The 21,886-nt window shown below is 47.4% G+C and overlaps 1 protein-coding gene across 2 annotated transcripts in view; it reads right to left on the minus strand.

Moving 5' to 3' along the window:
* Nucleotides 1-18,711, minus strand: part of LOC130364845 (tyrosine-protein phosphatase non-receptor type 9-like) — a 78,120-nt gene extending 59,409 nt beyond the window's left edge. Inside the window, exon 1 of one of the 2 annotated variants that reach the window (XM_056568817.1) lies at nt 17,913-18,711. Coding sequence is in view for 1 of the 2 variants with exons in the window: in XM_056568818.1 (XP_056424793.1) it covers nt 17,913-17,948 (36 nt within the window). In the remaining variant the exon portion in view is untranslated. The remainder of the gene's footprint in view (nt 1-17,912) is intronic. The other variant, XM_056568818.1, reaches the window with a different exon arrangement.
* Nucleotides 18,712-21,886: the final 3,175 nt, after the last annotated feature.

Consider the following 21,886-nt stretch of genomic DNA (forward strand, 5'->3'; position numbering starts at 1 on the left):
ATTAATTAAACCGCACGGTCAATGGCGTATGCGCCAAAAAATTCCAAAGTTCAAAATAAACGTATTTTTGTTGCTTTTTAGATAATTAAAGAATGAATAAAAAGCGATCAAAAAGTCCTATCAATACAAAAATGGTACAGCTAAAAACATCAGATCACGGCGCTAAAAATGAGCCCTCATACCGCCCCATACGCAGAAAAATAAAAAAAAGTTATAAGGGTCAGAAAATGACAATTTTAAACGTATACATTTCCGTGCATGTAGTTATGATTTTTTCCAGAAGTACGACAAAATCAAACCTATATAAGTAGGGTAACATTTTAATCGTATGGACCTACACAATAAAGAAAAGGTGTAATTTTTACCGAAAAATGTACTGCGTAGAAACGGAAGCCCCCAAAAGCTACAAAATGGTGTTTTTTCTTCAATTTCGTCGCACAATGATTTTTTTCCCGTTTCGCTGTAGAATTTTGGGTAAAATGACTGATGTCACTGCAAAGTAGAATTGGTGGCGCAAAAAAGCCATCATATGGAATTTTAGGTGCAAAATTGAAAGGGTTATGATTTTTAAAAGGTGAGGAGGAAAAAATGAAAGTGCAAAAAACGAAAAACCCTGCATCCTTAAGGGGTTAAAGGTTACCTGTCGGTTTTTCTTTGTATCCCAAATAATTTTTCTGGCAGTTGTAGCGATTTAACAGCACTGCCCGGCATGTTAAAAGCTTCGGATATATTTCGAAATAGGACAATAGGCAATAGGACCCAGGCAAATTTTACCATTTCTAGGAGCAAGCCTAACAAATGTTCAGTTAATAAGTAATAGGAAACTACATACACATTATAATTATAAAAAAATAAATGCACAACTTTTTCTTTGCACTACAACACCACCATGGCCGGATACTTACTGAAATCTATGGCCCGCTATGTGAAAATGTCAAACCCCTTAGGTGCTGAAGAACTTGATTTACCCTTTGTTACTGATAAATGGGGAGTCCTGATAACCCGCCTTTCAACATAATGCAATCGGCACTATCTGCCACTATACAGAAAACACAAAATAAGAAACTTAATCCACAGAACAAAAGTACATGTGGTGTCCCGGTACCGCATCCTATCCGGTACCTGTGTATATAGGTCCCCATAGCCAGAGCCCCTAGGACGTCGGGTCCTTATTGCCTAGTCCACCCCTAGTCACCTCTCATCTAGGTATTAGTTATCTAGTAATTATTTAGGATTTATATGTAAAGGATTGTATAAATGTATATAAATAGTTAATTACCTGTCCGGAGTGTAGCAGGACCTCGGATCACGTGATCAGGTAAACTCTATGGTTTTTGCTTAAGGACCTTTGGAGGTCCCTGTGACGTATTGCGCCCACCATGCTTTGTGACTGTGATTGACAGATATTCGGAGCAATCAAAACAACCCCGCCCCTGCCCATATAAGGGAGCGGCAGTCATTGTTTGCTCTCTTTCCTCGTGGGCTGTTGACAGGGAAGAATCTGCGCTGCTGTCATCAGTGAGTTTAGGCCCGAGCCTTGCGGCGACGGCTGATCTCTTCTTAACCGTGAGTGTATCAATCCCTAAGCACTCTGCAAGATCACCGGACCTTATCTATCCCCTAAATCCGGACGGATCTTCAAAATTAACCCTAAATTCAGAGACTTATAATACTATTCAAGGTCCGCAACAACTGTCAGTCACTGAACTATATAGAGACTGTTTGCATGAGACTGTTACTGTTCATTGGATGTACCGCAAGCATTTAAGTAAAGTTATCCAAGTTCAAGTTCAACTACCTTGTGGACCTTCAGTCATTTTATGCATGCACCTATCCTTACTGTGAAGGGCGGCGATAGGCCGGAGAGTTACCTCAGCATACTAGCCCTCAGCCTGGTGTCACGAACTATAGGGTTAACCTTAACCCCTCATCTACCGAAACACCCCCCCCCCACTACCATACACCCCCCAAGGGCTACCACATACATGTAGTTTCAGAACAAAAATCTTGTTATCCCACAAAAGACAGACAGGCAACCCAAGAGCTAGTAAAAAGTAGATGAGAATGCCAGGCTTTAAACCAGAAAACTTCTACTAGTAAATTTGAATAAAGGAGCCGAACATGCCTGTACAGTATAGAAAATAGGCCTAAAACTGTAGTGCAAAACTTGGAAGCTGTGTCACAGACGTGAACAAAGATGTATTTTTTACAAATTATATTTTTTTTACCCTCATTTTATAGGCACTAACCTATACAGCCAGACGTGGCTCCTTTTTGTAGCATTTGCTGTAAATCTTATGTATGACCAGCACAGCTATGAAATAGTCTGCAGATCTCACTATGGATCTGCCAATGGTATGTAGATATCTCGTCTGTACATAGCCAACTCTAAAAAGACATTTCTCCTGACTCCTACACTCCCATGCACAACTTGCCAAGCCTGCACAGGTTCACAATTAAGAAAGACAAACAAGCCGCTGCCAGACATTTCTCCTATGGGAACACAGGATTGGAAATGTGGAGAAGTAACATGTCAGATCCTTCCTCCATTCAAAGGAAATGTTCACCTGGTCCTACAAAATTCAGTCTCAGCAACTGGAAGTATGTTGCAGGGATGTGGAAATTGTATATGCATGTCCCAGGCATCGGGCAGGTGAAGTCTTCAGGCATTTAGCTCTGCTTCGGGCAAGCATGGCTAAATATCTGAGGAATTCACATATCGGGGCAATCATTCTCGCCCCCTCACTAAACTCCTAGAGACTGCAGCTGTATGCTGCAGCCTATAGTGAGCCACGCAGTAAGTCTGTTTCCTGACGTAGGAGTGTGTGATGACGTCACTCATTGCGCGCACCTCCGACAGGACCGAGGATGTGGTCCAGCAACATAACTGCCAACCCCCCTGAGTCTGCCAGAGCACACATGGGGACAGAGGACAGGCAAAAGCAGGGGGAGGGGATTTGGTGAATCAGTGAATGATGTGATGATGTGTCAAAGGAGGGGAGGGTGTAATATAATGGCACGGGGGGGGGGGGGGCGCTGAAATATAATGGCACTTGGGGGGGGGGGCTAAAATATAATGGCATGGGGGGGGAGGGGCTAAAATATAATGGCACAGCGAGCATCAGAGAAGGGGGCGTATAATGGCACAGGGGAATGATATGGCACAAGGTGTGATAAAGGGGGGGGGGGTGAACTGGCACAGGATGGTAGCAGCTTTTCTAATGCTAATACTGGTACTACATTGTGCATTGTCAACGCACAACGCGATGCATGCAATTGGCAGTATAGCAAGCAGTGTGTCATCAAACTATGTAAGGGCATCACCATGAAAAGTTTGGAAAGCTTTGACTTAGGGAGTATAATTGTTTAAATGGGAGCCCTACCTGATGGGGGTCATATCTATCTGGGGCCTGTCTACCTACTGGGGGAGCTCTACCTAATGGGGGTCATTTCTATCTGGGGCTCTGTCTGGGAGCTCTACCTTTTTTTTACCAACTGGGGGACATATATATATATCTAGGGCCCTATTTACATACTAGGGGAGCCCTTTGTGCCTGCCTGAAGGGGGGACTACCTATTTAATGGGGCAGACTTATCAGGCGCCCTATCTACCAAATGTGGTGACATACTGGTCTGCCTATTAAGTTTCTATTAATAAAGACCTTATTTATGTACTATTTTGGTTGAAATTATTTTGTGTATCAGGACAAGTGGATCGTCATGAGGGACAAGTAGATTGCGTTCCGTTTTAGTCCCTTGGACAAGTAGTTTATTTTTTAATTTCCACACCCCTGATGTTGTATTTCGTTATTTCACATCCCCTTGCTGGGTGTCATATTTGCGCAACCCAACCACCCAGTATCAGTGGCATCTCTCCACACCAAACTGTAAAGAGCGTGTGGGACTGAAGCACTCTTCACTATTGTCAAGAATTTGTGCAAACTGATGAATGATAATGTTAATCTCACCAAGCTAAAGGGGCCATACACAGATGAACATTAACTACAGTAGAATTTATATTAGGGCAGCACAATTTTAAATATTGCAATCTAACATTGTGAAATCCACCCATTTTATATAGCTATTCCCCTCATTTAATAAATGCTCTGGTAGAAGACCGTTTTAGGCAGTTAAATCTGGACCAAGAAGTATAAACTTGTTGACTATTTTACACTTTATGGCAATTTGAAGACAAATGTAGGATGATGAGCTTCCTTACTGCTCCTGCTAAGATGCTTGATGGAAAAAGAAAAACCTGACAAATAGTGCAATAAAGTCAGATACACTGAACACTGGTAGAAGGGGATATGAATACACCCAAAATACTCATTTTAGAAAGAGGACATAGAGTAAAAGGGAAATGAAAGCCTGAAGTTAATGTAGTGGTCTTGAAAAAGACATTCACATGAAGCTTTTCTATTAACATGGAAAACATTACATGTATTGCCTTGCATTTACTAATACTTGTGTGAGAAATACACCCTGCTCGGAACATGCACTAAGGGAACAACAATCCCCTTAAATAATCAGTGAAACATCATGTCAAAGAAATGAGACCTAGTCCCCTAGTGTATTCATACAGTTTTTCAAAAAGTAGAACATTAAATATTATCAAATGTTCATCTGAAGTAATAAAACTCTTGCCAGCACTTACTAATCCCTGCTGTACAGCTTACATTGTGAGGACGTGGGTGTGAGAGACAACTCTGCAGCAGTTTTTTGACCACTGGGACTCCACCGCGATCTCCAGAATAAGGCTCCGGCTCTCAGACTCGTGATGGAGACGACCTGTGCTCCATTCATTTATATGGGAGCGCCGATAGGGGATAAGTTGTTTTCCACCGGGCAAGCACGTTAACCCCTTAACCAGGCGTATATTTACGTCGGTGGCTGGCTCCCGTAATGCAACCGGGACCTACGGCTAATACTGGACATCGCCGATCGAGCTGATGTTCGGTATTAACCCTTTAGACACTGCGATCAAAGCTGATCGTGGAGTCTAAGATGGGAGAATACATTGCCGGTTACCTCAGCCTAAGCGGCGTCCCATACATGTCCTGGGAGTCGGGCGATAGGATTTCCACATCCCTGATGTAGTTATAATTTTTTTAAAGCAGTAAAATAAAGAAAAACCTATATAAATTGGCTATCATGGACCTACAGAATAGATACATGGTGTCATTTTTACCGAAAATTGCACTGTGTAGAATCGGAAGTTACAGAATGGCGCTTTTTTCCAAAATTTGCCCCACAAATATTTTTTTCTGGGTTTGCCGTAACTTTTGGGGCTTGAGCAATCAAGCACAGATAATCAATGCAATGCATTACACTGATTGCAGGCACTGTTCAATGCATTGCCATAGCATTGATCAGTGCTATCTGCGCTTGATTGCTCAAGCCTGGATCTCAGGCTTTGAGCAATCAAATTTCAATCGGACACCGTGGAGCCAGGAAGGGAGCCTCCCCGCTGTCCTCTCAGTTGTATCGGCATTTCACCGCGGCAGTCCCGAGCAGCTCCGCTGAGCTAACCGGCAGCAAATTCTCCCGTTTTAGATGCCACAATCAACTTACAGCGGTAGCCGGAGGGCTTACCTCCGCTTCCCTGGATTCCCGTGGCTCTGGCACTGATAGATCCTGGCTGGACTAGGCTCTATCAATGGATCGCAGAGCACCCATATCAATGGAGTTCAAGAGAACTCTATTGATCTGTATCAGGAATCTAATGATTCCTCCTAAAAGTCTAATAAAGTGAAAAAAAAGTTTTAATAAAAGTTTTAAGACACACATCAACTCCTTCCATGTTAAAAGTTCAAATCACCCCCTTTTCCTATATAAAAATTTGTAAACATAATAAAAATAAACATTTAGTATTGCTGTGTGCGTAATTGTACGTACTGTTAAAATATAACATTATGTATCCCGTACGGTAAATGTGGTAAATGTAAAAAAAAATAATAATTAAAATACTAAACCAAAGAATTGCGATTTTTATAATATCCCAGAAAAAAAAAAAAAAGTTTAAAAGTGATTAAAATGTCAGATCAATACAAAAATGGTACTGATACAAAAACAGATTATGGCGCAAAAAAATAGCCCTCATACAGCCTGGTATGCGAAAAAAAAATTAAGAAAGCTACAGGGGTCAAAAAATGGCAATTAAAAAAATTCTAAAAAGTTCAGAATTTTTTTTTTAATTAGTAAAACATGATGGAAACTATACAAATCTGGTATTGCTGTAATCAGGCCGGCCTAAAGTATCAAAACATGTTAGTTCATCCACAAGGTAAAGGGCGTAGAAATTTGCGAAATTATCTTTTACTATTCCAATTGTAGCATATATATGATATATAGATAGAGCAGGAAAGCAGCACACCAGGGTAAAAAGGTGCACATGTGCCTACTGTGTCAGGTCCAGGTTGGGAACCCCTCCAAGACACAGAAAAATTGAATAAACAGTGGCACACCAAGTGTCAGCAAAAAAAAGGTGATTTATTCAAAAAAACGTGTTAGGCAACGTTTCAGCTGGCTCACCCAGCCATTTGAAAATGGCTGGGTGAGCCAGCTGAAACGTTGCCTAACACGTTTTTTTGAATAAATCACCTTTTTTTGCTGACACTTGGTGTGCCACTGTTTATTCAATGTGTGTGTGTGTGTGTGTGTATGTGTGTATGTGTGTATATATATATATATATATATATATACACACACACACACACACACACACACACACACACACACACACACACATGCAGTGGTCCCTCAACATACGATGGTAATCCGTTCCAAATGGACCATCGTTTGTTGAAACCATTGTATGTTGAGGGATCCGTGCAATGTAAAGTATAGGACAGTGGTCTACAACCTGCGGACCTCCAGCTGTTGCAAAACTACAACACCCAGCATGCCCGGACAACAAATGGCTGTTCGGGCATGCTGGGAGTTGCAGTTTTGCAACATCTGGAGGTCCGCAGGTTGAAGGCCACTGGTATTGGAGGTTGTTTCTCACGTGTCCCCGCCACTCTGGACCATCACCGCTGCCCTGGATGTCGCCCACCATCGCTGTCGCCGCGTCCCCGGGGTGTCCCGATGCTCCGGCAAGGCCTCTGCTTCCCGGGCATCCTCAGTCTCCGTCGCCGCCATCACGTTGCTACGCACGCCGCTCCTATTGGATGACGGGACGGCGTGCGTAGCGACGTGATGACAACGATGGAGAGCGATGACGATGCAGGGGACCCTGAAGAGGATGCCCCGGAGCCCCGAGGACAGGTAAGTGATCTTCAGCGGATCACACGGGGCACCGTAAACGGCTATCCGGTGGCAGCTGAAGCAGTCAGCACTGCCGGGTTGCCGTTTATGCGATGGCCCCGACATACAAAAGCATCGTACTGGGATATTCTCCTGCTGGATCAGGATCTCACTCGTGTACTTACACCTTATCCGCAAATTAGGTATAAGAGGGGGAAAAAATTGGGGGGTATGTTAGTCAACAGTCATCTAACTCCAGAAATTAGTCCACGGACGTGGCTGAATAGGACACCTATGAAAGGGAAATTTAAATGTGGGTGGTGTAAAGCCTGTAGTTTTATGGTGAAAACTGATACCTTTTCATCTACATTGACGGCCATACATATCACATTCTAGATTTTATTAATTGTGTAACGAAAGGAGTAGGGTACATGGTGACTTGTACCTGCCCCTTAATTTTTATTGGTAAAACCATCCGCAAATTTTGTCGTAGGATTTTGGAATATGTTGGGGGACATCCTACATGAGAGGGACACCTCGGTGGCGAGACACGTACATCAAGCACATGGGGGGGGTGATCCCAATGTCTCACTTTTAGGGCCATGGATTTTCCAGTTAAGATCCATGTCATCCCATGGACTGAACAAACAAACAAATACGGTACATTTTACCCCATTCTTCTAACAGATGTCTACACTGTTAGGCACTTACATCTCCTAGTCATTATACATGTGTAACCTCATCCTGTAAAAGACACATAGTATGTCATTCAGATCCTTCATACTCTGTATATACAGGAAATATTTTACAACTAGCGTTCTTCCATGTAATATAATTTAACCAATGCATTGATTGAGCTAATTACACAATTAGCTTTTGAGTCATATTTCCCAATTCCGGTCATTAATGTAGAATTATGTCTTGTCAATAAGTCTCCTTACTACAAGATTGCCCTATTGTCCCTGAATTTGTCTGGTCTTCGGTAATAATCACAAATGGGTTAACATAGAATGCTGTTAAGCATGCTCCACCACTAGATGGAGCCGCTGAAAACGCGAGGATCCGATGCTTGCACAGCACAGCAGCCGCATACCCGGATGTGAGGTCACATGAAGGAGAGCACTCTTTAGCCGGAGTGGAAGCTCCGAACCTACCCACGCTGCCGGCAACCACTGTGCAGATACAGCCGGAGATCCCGTTACGAATGCACCACTGTGCTGTTTCATTTGTACACCTTTTATACAGCGGAGTCAGGTAAATATAATGTATAATATGTAACAGTTATAGGGCGGTATAGGCAAGTGGGATTTTTGACTTTTCATAAGGTAGACGTATACCATTAATATGAGCACCTATAACATCTTCACTTGTACTTACCTTAACAGATGCACATGCCTGATCTGACTCCTGCAGATGCCAAGAACTATGGGGTTGTGAGTAGCCCTTGTGGCCTTTTCTACCTATACGAGTGTCCTTGTACAACAATTATAGGGATATTCCTATGTATTAGAGATGCCCTAGGACACCTATGTTAATTATGGGATCTAATTATATGTACTGATCTTAAAACACACTAAGGCCCCTTTCACACTACAAAATTACTCTGTTTTGCACATTCTGTGGGCCAATACGATTAAAATCATACCCATGATTACATATTATACCGCTGGAAAAAAAATATTTTTTAACCAAATTAGTGCATTTAAAATCCCTCTATTTTGCTGACCTATAACTTTTTCATTTTTCTGTATAGGCGGCGGTAAGGGGGCTCATTTTTTGCATCGTGATCTGTAATTTTTTTTATACCACATTTGCATATATAAATCTTTTAATACATTTATCATCAATTTTTTGGGGAACAACATGTTATTTAAAAAAAGCAGCAATTTTGGACTTTTTTTTACGTTCACCATATGGGATAATTAACATAAAATTTTAATAGATAGATATTTACGCTCGCGGCGATATCAAATATGTTTATTAAAGGGGTACTCCGCTGGAAAACATCTTTTCTTTAAATCAACTGGTGCCAGAAAGTTAGAAGTAATTTACAAATTTGTTTATTAAAAAATCTTAATCCTTACAGTATTTATCAGCTGCTATTTGCTCCACAGGAAGTTTTCTTCTTTTGAATTTCCTTTCTGTCTGACCACAGTGCTCTCTGCTGACACCTCTTGTCCATGTCAGGGACTGTCCAGAGTACAAGCAAATCCCCATAGCAAACCTCTCCTGCTCTGGACAGAGGTGTCAGCAAAAAGCACTGTGCTCAGACTGAAAAGAACTCCAGAACACTGTGGTCAGACAGAAAGGTCATTTTAACCCCTTAAGGACCAATGCAAATAAACCTGTACGCCCCTGAAAGACCAGGCCTGTTTTTTCAAATCGGGGATGTCTGTCTTTATTAGAGAATAACTCTGGTAATGTTTTGCCAATCACGATAATTCTGACATCGTTTTTTTGTCACAAGTTGTCCTTCATGTACATAGTAAAAGTAAGCCGATATCATTTGTAGTTTTTTTTTTACAATGCAAAAAATCATGAAATTTTTACAAAAAATTAAGATTTTTTGCTATTTTAACACTACTTGGTTGCGTATATTTATACTTACTGACCAAATAGTTTATGAAACTTATACTTTCAGATGTCTACTTTATTTTGACGTCATTTTTTAGTTTTTAATTAACATTTTAAATTAGTTAGAACCCTAACAATTTAACTTGAAATTTAGAAAATTTGAAAAGTACATCTTTTTTTAAGTGCTATGCAAGGTTTGCAGAAATTTAATGACCCCATTTTAAAAACTAGACCCCTCAAGGTATTCGCTAGGGGGTACAGTGAGTATTTTAACACCATAGTTTTTTGGCAGGAATTATTACAAAGTCAGTGTTAAAAATTCGAAAATTGCAACTTTTCACAAATGCATCATTTGGGGGGCATATTTTTTGTACATCACTTCTGATATTGAAAGAAATGCACCCTATATTTTATTTAGCTGCTTGTCCCATGTTCGGAAATACCCCCACTTTGGCCATATATGGTTCCTTGGCCGCGTGGTAGGACTCAGAAGGAGAGGAGCGCCATTTGGCTTTCAGGGCAGAACAGTACCCCCACCCCCACAAGTGACCCCATTTATATACCGCACCCCTACAAGTTATTGGCTGGACCAGGGACCTCTCTGATTGGTCCTTGGTCGGCTGGCAGTATAACGCGTCTGTCTGTGACAGTTAAGGCTCCTGATGGATATATCCGCCATGTTGTGGGAATAAGCACCCGCTCATGGCGAATATATCCATTACTGCTGCGGCTGGGTAGCTCAGTGTGTCCGCTCATGACTGCTGGCGGGAAATCCGCCGCTATGAGTGGACGCACAAAGCTACCCAGCCGCAGCAGCGAGCTCATTACCGTGACTGCTGCATTATGTGTGGGATCACATGGTGGACATCCGCAGCATATTACATGCTGGGGATGTCCGCCAATGCGATCCTAAACATTATGCTTTTTTTTATTATTAGATTCATTTAATAAATGTATTTTTAATATAGATTTTTTTTTACACTTTTTACATTTTTATTTATTTTTACACTTTTATTTTATTTATTTATTTATTTTTACACTTTTTAATGCTTTGGAATACTTAGTATTCCAAAGCATTGCAGTTATATGCTGCCTGGCAGTTTTCACTAGCAGGCAGCATATCAGGGACAGGCAATACCCAGGGCAGACCTGGGGGTCTTTGTAGGACCCCCGGCTGCCCAGGTATGCAGCAGCACCCCGCGATGCTCCGGGGTGCTGCAGGAGAGACAGAGGGAGCCCCCTCCCTCTGTCAGAAGTCCTTACAGCACGCGGTCACTTCTGACCGCGGCTGTAAGGGTTAAACTGCCGGGAGTGAAGTGAACTTCACTCCCGGCAGTGCGGCAGGCCCCGGCCAGCCGCGTATTACACGCAGCACTCCGCGATCGCGATGCAGGGTGCTGCAGAGGAGACAGAGGGAGCTCCCTCCCTCTGTCATAACACTTACAGCCTGCGGTCACTTCCGACCGCGGCTGTAAGGGTTAAAACTGCCGGGAACGAAGTTTACTTCGGTCCTGGCAGTGCAGCAGGGTCCCGGCTGTGTGTTACAGCCGAGTCCCTGCCACGATCTCGTGGGTGCACTGAGCAGCACCCACGAGAATAATGGACGAGTATAGACGTCCAGGTGCGGGAACGGCCGCCAACCTGGAAGTTTATACTCGTCCTTGGTCGTTATCGGGTTAAAAGAAAATTACTTCCTCTGGAGCAAATACCAGCTGATAAGTACTGGAAGGATTAAGATTTTTAAATAGAAGTATTTTACAAATCTGTTATTTATCAGTTGATAAAAAAAATGTTTTCCAGCGGAGTACCCCTTTAACCCCTTAAGGACGCAGGTTTTTTTCAGTTTTTGCACTTTCGTTTTTTCCTCCTTACCTTTTAAAAAACATAACCCTTTCAATTTTCCACCTAAAAATACATATTATGGCTTATTTTGTGTCACCAATTCTACTTTGCAGTGACAGTCATTTTACCCAAAAATGCACGGCGAAACGGAAAAAAAAAATCATTGTGCGACAAAATCGAAGAAAAAACGCCATTTTGTAACTTTTGGGGGCTTCCATTTCTACGCAGTGCATATTTCGGTAAAAATGACAAATTATTCTGTAGGTCCATACGGTTAAAATGATCCCCTACTTATATAGGTTTCATTTTGTCGTACTTTTGGAAAAAATCATAACTACATGCAGGAAAATGTAAACGTTTAAAAATGTCATCTTCTGACCCCTATAACCTTTTTATTTTTTCCACGTACAGGGAGGTATGAGGACTCATTTTTTGCGCCGTGATCTGAAGTTTTTATCAGTACGATTTTTGTTTTGATTGGACTTTTTGATCCCTTTTTATTCATTTTTTAATGGTATAAAAAGTGACCAAAAATACACTATTTTGGACTTTGGAATTGTTTTGTGCGTACGCCATTGACCGTGCGGTTTAATTAATGATATATTTTTATAGTTCGGACATTTACGCACGCGGCGATACCACATAGGTTTATTTTTTTGGGGGATTTACACGGTTTTATTTTTTTTATGGGAAAAGGGGGGTGATTCAAACTTTTATTAGGGAAGGGGTTAAATGACCTTTATTAACACTTTTTTTTTGCAGTGTTATAGGTCCCATAGTGACCTATAACACTGCACACACTGATCTCCTATGCTGATCACTGGCGTGTATTAACACGCCTGTTATCAGTGTTATCTGCGCTTGACTGCTCCTGCCTGGATCTCAGGCACGGAGCAGTCATTCGTCGATCTGACACCGAGGAGGCAGGTAAGGGCCCTCCCGGTGTCCTGTAAGCTGTTCAGGACACCGCGATTTCACCGCGGCGGTCCAGAACAGCCCGACTGACTTGTCGGGATATTTTCACTTTCACTTTAGAAGCGGCAGTCAGCTTTGACCGCCGCTTCTAAAGGGTTAATACCGCACATTGCCGCGATTGGCGATGTGTGGTATTAGCCGCGGGTCCCGGCCGTTGATGAGCGCCGGGACCGACGCGATGCGGGGGTCGCAGCGCGACCCCGCTTCATATCGCGGGAGCCGGCGCAGGACGTAAATATACGTCCTGCGTTGTTAAGGGGTTAAAAAAAATTATTTCCTTTACCACCCTTTTTGGGGGTAAAATGGGGGGAAAAAAACGGGTAATTTAAATTTTTATTGGGGGAGAGGATTTTTCACATTTTTAAACTTTTTTTTTTTTTAAACACTTTAATAGTCCCCATAGGGGACTATTTATAGCAATCATTTGATTGCTTATACTGTTTAGTGCTATGAAGAGGACATAGCACTAATCAGTGTTATCGGCTATCTTCTGCTCTGTTCTGCTCGATCTTACGTATAGGACGTAAATGTACATTTACGTCCTGCATTGTTAATGGGTTAAAAGGGTGCTCTGCTGCACAGCCTTTGGAACAAACTGTTCCGAATGCTGGAGCTGGCGCCAGGAGCTTGTGACGTCATATCCCCGACACCTCATGACATCTCGCCCCGCCCCCTAAATGCAAGTCTATGGGAGGGGTGTAGGAACAGAGAAAAGACAGAAGCCGCACTCATCAGGATGGTCTTTATTGCATTCCGGTCATGCTGACGATGACAACAGGCGGGGGAGGTGAGTGGAGGACGGGGAACCGGAACAAGTTGTTTAGTGCGACCAAGCGCTATGGGAGGGGTGTGCTGACATGTCATACTGCCCTCAGCAACATCGTGCCTTGGCCAGTGATAGACTGAGCACCAGTTGTGATGTAACAGGCCTGAGCTTCTTAGTGGTGCCCGGGCCCATTACATTACACTGCTGCTTAGTCCACCAAATGTGAAAAGTCAGTCACCAAAAGCAGGAAGAAGGCCGGGGCCAGAAGAGCAATTGCAGCGGCTCTGGCGGAAGGTAAGTTAAGGGTTATTTTTCAAGTTGTGGCCGGCCTGGCCAAACAAACATTTTTACTGGAGTTCTAGAAGTATCAGAACAGTTTTAGAAGTATTCGTCCTGTACAGGCTTCTTTTGCCTCAGATGGGTACCAACTAAATGACAGCAAGCAAATGTTGACAATGATGAAGACTTGAAAACAATCAATACAAACCCTTTTAGGATATAATTTACAAAAAACAAGCACACAAATAATAAAGGAGCTACAGAAATGGGGGGGGGGGGGTTATAAAAACTTGTGTACAGGAAAAGGGACGCCATTGACCATAGCAATCAGATAGCTTCATTTATTTAAAAAATAATGAAAGTAGTAATCTGATAGGTTGATATGGGCAACTGCACCACTCTTCCTCTACACGGGATTCCATAAATCTCCCCCATGGAGTACAAAACTTCCGTATGGGGAGCCAACCACTTGTCCCTGGAGCTGAACAACTACAGATTCTTAGCTATTGATATGGATATGTACAAGCATAGCAGTAAAGTGATGAAGTCTCTGGGTCACCCCCTCTGGTAGGCCTCAGTCAGACAAATGATGGACATGACAGTAGGCGACTATACTAAATAATCCATTCCATATTGTGGTGGTGACAGGTATTGGTATGTGCCACCAGCACTTTGTCCCACAATTGTCCAGGGTGCTCACGGGCTGTGGGTAGAGATGTATTACGATGGGCATAGTATATTATAGTATATGCCATTGTCCCCATTTATCAATCAGCCCAAAATCCCAATTGTCCGTTTTTTCCCAAAACAACCAATCACAGCTTAACTTTCATATCTTTACGAGCTCTTGTAAAATGAAAGTTAAGCTGTGATTGGCTACTATGGGAAAAAGCAGACAACTAGGGTTTCAGGCTGATTGATAAATATGGGCCAATGTCTTCTTCAGCAGGTGCACAGTACATAGCAGTGCCCGGCTATATTCAACATGGTTTACTGCCTCTTTCTAAAGAGAATGGTAGAAATCTTTAATAACTGGGAACAGACACAATAATCCATAAAGGTATCAGGAAGGCAGCGCAGCTTTGGTCCATTCATCTCACTGGCACAGAGGGTAAAACTGGGTTGTAGGGGCAGCACTGTACCAACAGTCCCTGGAGCGTGTCACCTGGAGGGCTTGGTCCATTTGGAGGGATGGTTTGGAGACAGGCTTCAAACAATGCTAAAGGCTGTACAGCAGAAAAGTAGGATGTGGAAATAAACACATGAAAAGGGCTTTGCTACTGGTCTGTATGCTGTCACCATACCTTTTCCTCTGTTGCCTATTGTCAGAGGGGTCACTGATAAGCGACCAGTCATTATATGGTTAATTATTATTTTCACTATGTCTAGGCAGAAATGTGGACTTCTGGCGATATAGGAGCAGCTTATTATCCATGAACCAGCAAGACAGGGTCTCCATAGAGTGGGGGAAGAGCCCAGGGTACTAGACTGCCAGGCAGTGGAGTCCGAACTACACACAGGAGCCAAGGGCACATAATAGCACCCAAGGGAACCACAGGAGGCAGCAGCAACCGGCAGGGGAGCCCGGACCCCACACAGGAGGCAGCAGCAACCGGCAGGGGAGCCCGGACCCCGCACAGAAGGCAGCAGCAACCGGCAGGGGAGCCCGAACCCCGCACAGGAGGCAGCAGCAACCGGCAGGGGAGCCCGGACCCCACACAGGAGGCAGCAGCAACCGGCAGGGGAGCCCGGACCCCACACAGGAGGCAGCAGCAACCGGCAGGGGAGCCCGGACCCCGCACAGGAGGCAGCAGCAACCGGCAGGGGAGCCCGGACCCCGCACAGGAGGCAGCAGCAACCGGCAGGGGAGCCCGGACCCCACACAGGAGGCAGCAGCAACCGGCAGGGGAGCCCGGACCCCACACAGGAGGCAGCAGCAACCGGCAGGGGAGCCCGGACCCCACACAGGAGGCAGCAGCAACCGGCAGGGGAGCCCGGACCCCACACAGGAGGCAGCAGCAACCGGCAGGGGAGCCCGGACCCCACACAGGAGGCAGCAGCAACCGGCAGGGGAGCCCGGACCCCACACAGGAGGCAGCAGCAACCGGCAGGGGAGCCCGGACCCCACACAGGAGGCAGCAGCAACCGGCAGGGGAGCCCGGACCCCACACAGGAGGCAGCAGCAACCGGCAGGGGAGCCCGGACCCCACACAGGAGGCAGCAGCAACCGGCAGGGGAGCCCGGACCCCACACAGGAGGCAGCAGCAACCGGCAGGGGAGCCCGGACCCCACACAGGAGGCAGCAGCAACCGGCAGGGGAGCCCGGACCCCACACAGGAGGCAGCAGCAACCGGCAGGGGAGCCCGGACCCCACACAGGAGGCAGCAGCAACCGGCAGGGGAGCCCGGACCCCACACTGGAGGCAGCAGCAACCGGCAGGGGAGCCCGGACCCCACACTGGAGGCAGCAGCAACCGGCAGGGGAGCCCGGACCCCACACTGGAGGCAGCAGCAACCGGCAGGGGAGCCCGGACCCCACACTGGAGGCAGCAGCAACCGGCAGGGGAGCCCGGACCCCACACTGGAGGCAGCAGCAACCGGCAGGGGAGCCCGGACCCCACACTGGAGGCAGCAGCAACCGGCAGGGGAGCCCGGACCCCACACTGGAGGCAGCAGCAACCGGCAGGGGAGCCCGGACCCCACACTGGAGGCAGCAGCAACCGGCAGGGGAGCCCGGACCCCACACTGGAGGCAGCAGCAACCGGCAGGGGAGCCCGGACCCCACACTGGAGGCAGCAGCAACCGGCAGGGGAGCCCGGACCCCACACTGGAGGCAGCAGCAACCGGCAGGGGAGCCCGGACCCCACACTGGAGGCAGCAGCAACCGGCAGGGGAGCCCGGACCCCACACTGGAGGCAGCAGCAACCGGCAGGGGAGCCCGGACCCCACACTGGAGGCAGCAGCAACCGGCAGGGGAGCCCGGACCCCACACTGGAGGCAGCAGCAACCGGCAGGGGAGCCCGGACCCCACACTGGAGGCAGCAGCAACCGGCAGGGGAGCCCGGACCCCACACTGGAGGCAGCAGCAACCGGCAGGGGAGCCCGGACCCCACACTGGAGGCAGCAGCAACCGGCAGGGGAGCCCGGACCCCACACTGGAGGCAGCAGCAACCGGCAGGGGAGCCCGGACCCCACACTGGAGGCAGCAGCAACCGGCAGGGGAGCCCGGACCCCACACTGGAGGCAGCAGCAACCGGCAGGGGAGCCCGGACCCCACACTGGAGGCAGCAGCAACCGGCAGGGGAGCCCGGACCCCACACTGGAGGCAGCAGCAACCGGCAGGGGAGCCCGGACCCCACACTGGAGGCAGCAGCAACCGGCAGGGGAGCCCGGACTCCACACTGGAGGCAGCAGCAACCGGCAGGGGAGCCCGGACTCCACACTGGAGGCAGCAGCAACCGGCAGGGGAGCCCGGACTCCACACTGGAGGCAGCAGCAACCGGCAGGGGAGCCCGGACTCCACACTGGAGGCAGCAGCAACCGGCAGGGGAGCCCGGACTCCACACTGGAGGCAGCAGCAGCAACCGGCAGGGGAGCCCGGACTCCACACTGGAGGCAGCAGCAGCAACCGGCAGGGGAGCCCGGACTCCACACTGGAGGCAGCAGCAGCAACCGGCAGGGGAGCCCGGACTCCACACTGGAGGCAGCAGCAGCAACCGGCAGGGGAGCCCGGACTCCACACTGGAGGCAGCAGCAGCAACCGGCAGGGGAGCCCGGACTCCACACTGGAGGCAGCAGCAGCAACCGGCAGGGGAGCCCGGACTCCACACTGGAGGCAGCAGCAGCAACCGGCAGGGGAGCCCGGACTCCACACTGGAGGCAGCAGCAGGCAGGGGAGCCCGGACTCCACACTGGAGGCAGCAGCAGCAGGCAGGGGAGCCCGGACTCCACACTGGAGGCAGCAGCAGCAGGCAGGGGAGCCCGGACTCCACACTGGAGGCAGCAGCAGCAGGCAGGGGAGCCCGGACTCCACACTGGAGGCAGCAGGCAGGGAGGGGTCGCAGATCAATCAGCAGCTGGAATGAGGAGCGCTGCGGCTGTATATGCTCTGTTCACACATGGCCTCCCTCAGGCACACACCACAGCCTTGCTCCACACAGTCATAGGACTCCATATACACTCTGTACCCTGCCCCTAAGGGTTCCCTTCAGCCTACCCGTCCCCCAGCTCACCCGTTCTTCTTGGGCCGTTAGATGTTTCTCCGCCATGTTGCTTCACGGCTTCGGTTCTCCGGCACATCCGGGCACCTCCCGTGGCTCCAAGCTCGGTACAGAGACGGCGCGGGCAGAGGATGGGACTCTGCGTCTCTCCGGCCCTGCACAGCAACACACCGAGCTCCCGCACCGACGTCACAGGGGCCGCCGAGCGGGACGCCTCTCCTCCTCCCTTTGGACCAGGAGAGAGGCGAGGCCGTGACGAAGCAGGGATGGAGCTACCCATGGAGCAAGGGAGGGGTGTTCGCCGCCATCTTTGATTTGGGAAGAGGGCTGACATAGTACAGTACTGCATGGTTGCTTTAGAGAGAGAAGAAAATGTTACGTGTAAGATACCGGCTGGTAAGAACAGCAGAGCCAGGCCGTCATAATCAGCCGGAGCTGCGGAAAGTGTCTGCAGACCTGTTCCTGGTGGATAAGGAGGGTCCTCTCACAGGCCAGAACTAGGGGATGTGTCTCCTCTATGGTAAATTTCCCAGGCCACAGGGCTCCTCTCGTTCCTTAGGTCACATTCTCCCCTAGAAGCAATGCGATAGTAATGGTCTCATGTTGGCCAGGTAAATCTATCGGGCGGGATTCACATAGAATGAATTGACAAATCCAATTTCATGCACATTTAGAAAATCGTCATCAAACATTCTTGCAAAAGCTGAATTTTGTCTGACTGCTGGGACCCCGGCTCTAAGCGATCGTCTACCAGTAGACAGCACGCACTCCATTCATTTCTATGGGAGAGATGATCGGGAGATTTATCAAAACCTGTTGCCCATAGCAATTAATCAGATCGTTTCTTTCATTTTTCAGAGGACTTGTTAAGAATGTAAGAAGTAATCTGATTGGCTGCTATAGGCAACTGGGTAACTTTGACTCTCCACAGGTTTTGAGTCTTGTACTTGGGTCTTTTCGGTACTCCCATAGAAATGAATGGAGCACTGCTGCCTGCAGCACGTTGTCGGGTCCCATTGCAAAGATTTTGTGTGAGGGGGGGGGGATCAGCTACTTATCCCCTATACTGGGGGGGGGGATCAGCTACTTATCCCCTATACTGGGGGGGGGATCAGCTACTTATTCCCTATACTGTGGGGGGATCAGCTACTTATCCCCTATCCTGTGGGGGGGGGGGGGGGGGGGGGACAGCTACTTATCCCCTATCCTGTGGGGGGGGGGGGGGGGGGGATCAGCTACTTATCCCCTATACTGTGGGTAGGGGATAAGTGCATTTTTGCTGTATTTCTACTTTAAGGGTACGTTAAAACGAGCGGATCCCCAACATATTTTACGCTGCAGATCCGCCACTGAAGGACTGCTGTATGGTGCTTTTACATGTTCCTGCTCGGAGCGGCAATACGCCACTACGAGCAGACACACTGCGATGTGCGAGTCGCAGCGTGCATGCGCAGTATACCCACATTGCAACAGCTGTTGGCGTAACTCATAGAGCAGGGGGAGTGGCCGAGATGTGTGCGAGTACACAGCCAGTGCGCAGCGACTCGCACATCACTTCAGTGTGTCTGCTCGTAGCGGCATATTGCTGCTCCGAGCAGGCACACGTAAAGGCACCATACAGCAGTCCTTCAGCGGCAGACCTGCAGCGTAAAATACGCTGGGGATCCGCTCATGTGAACATACCCTAATATTGATCTTTCAGTTCCTATTACTGTTTAGCGCTATGCAATGGTATAGCACTGACCAGTGGGCAGACTATACAAGAAGATCCCTGAAGCGGCACAGAGCCTCCCCAGGCAAGGGCTTAAAGGATAACTCCAGGATATACAACTAATCCCCTATCCTAAGGATAGGGGATAAGTGTTAGATCGGTTGGGGTTCGACCACTGGAGCCCCCCGCGATCTCCCGAACGGCACTCTGGCTCCCTGCATGGAACGAGCATTTTCAACCACAGTACGAAGCTGCAGCCAACACGCCCCCTCCATGCAGTTCTGTGGCAGAGCCGGAGATTGCCGAAAGCAGCGCTTCTGCTTTGCCGTAGAACTGCATGGAGGGGGCGTGTCGGTCACCACTTCCTGCAGTCGAAAATGCTCGTTCCGTGCAGGGAGCCGGGGTACCATTAGGGTGATCGCGGGGGCCCCCCTTAGGATAGGGGACAAGTTGTATATCCCAGAGTTATCCTTTAAATGGGCACCCTCAGTTAAACAAACTTAATATGTTAATCCTTATATGAAAATAAAAATGTTTCTAATATAATTTATTTTAAAAACAAGTAGTTTTATATGTTTATTGTTTGTTTGAAATCCCGGCCACTATGGGTCTCCCTACTAGTCCAGACTGCATTTTCATCCCCTCACGCACACTAGCCCTGATTTACTAAGAATGGAGTGTTTATCTTGGACTGATTTCAGGTTTACTCCGAGTATTTTTCTCCCTGGTTTACAAATCTATTGCCCATCTCTATTTTTTTTTCGCAGGCAAGTTTTCTGTCGCCCTTATCTGTTTCTTTTTTTTGTATCGCGCGGAGTTATTAAGCAGGGGAGCAGGTGGCATTCTCCTCCCCAGCCATATACAGTGTACTTTTACTCTTATTTTTAAATTCCCCTCCGAGAGCCTTGAATGGCCGGTACTGAGGAGCCCTTCAGGGCTCCCAGCGGGTTTTTCAAATAGAAGCGCTGCGGTGGGGAAAGATATATAGAATCGCTGGAGGGAATGTATATATCTGGCCCCCCACAGCTTCTATATATCTTGCCCCCTGCCATATGTCTTGTCCCTATGTGTATATATACATTCCCCCTGGCAGTCCATGTGTGTGATTTTATATATATATATATATATATATATATATATATATATATATATATTCCCCTTGCAGCGCTATAATATGCCCCCCGCAGTGCCTGTGTGTATGTATGTATATATATATATATATATATTCCCCTTGCAGCGCTATCATATGCCCCCCCGCAGCACATGTGTGTGTGTGTGTATATATATATATATATATATATATATATATATATATATATATATTCCCCCCGCATCGCTTTCATATGCCCCCGCAGCGTGTGTGTGTGTGTATACATATATATGCCCCCCGGAAGCGCTATGATTAACAAGCATTCTATTAGCAGCGCATCTGCCCGATGCGCTGCTTAAAGAATACTTGTCATTCATAACGCTGTGTCGGCATATGTGTATAGTGTGGGGGCCAGATAACGCTCTATGTCTGGCCCCCACATCGCTTCTATAATCATATGCCTCTGCAGTGCTATGAATGACAAGTATTCTTTTAGCAGCGCATCGGGCAGCCGGCTTCCCAGCCAGATGCGGTGCTAATAGAATGCTTTTCATTCATAGCGCTGCAGAGGCATATGATTATAGAAGCGATATGGGGGCCAGACATAGAGCGTTATCTGGCCTCCACAGCGCATCTATACACATATGCCGACACAGTGCTATGAATGACAAGTATTCTTTAAGCAGTGCATTGGGCAGCCGGCTTCCCGGCCAGATGCGCTGCTAATAGAATGCTTTTCAATCATAGCGCTGCCGGGAGTTTATGATAGCACAGGGGGGTAATATATATATATATATATATATATATATATATATACATATAGCGCAGCAGGGGGCAAGACATACCCCCCCCCCAGCGATTCTATATACCTTTCCCCACTGCAGCTTTTCTATTTTAGAACCCCGCTGGGAGCCCTGAATGGCTCCTCAGTACCGGCCATTCAGGGCTCCTGGCGGGGAATTTAAAAATGAAAGTAAAATACATCGTACATCGCTGGGGAGCGGAGCATGCTGCCCGCTCCCCTGCTTAATAACTTCTGTACGGATCGGGTCTCAGAAGTGAGACCCGATGCGATCAATCCCTCAGCCCCTGTGCTACTACCCCCAACATGGAACAGACCCTGTTCCATGATGGGGGTAGGATTCACTCGGTTTTGAGTAATTTCCCGGCAGCTCAGATGTCTGG

The sequence above is a fragment of the Hyla sarda genome, chromosome 1 (assembly GCF_029499605.1).
Source record: "Hyla sarda isolate aHylSar1 chromosome 1, aHylSar1.hap1, whole genome shotgun sequence".
In the NCBI taxonomy this organism is placed as follows: Eukaryota; Metazoa; Chordata; class Amphibia; order Anura; family Hylidae; genus Hyla; species Hyla sarda.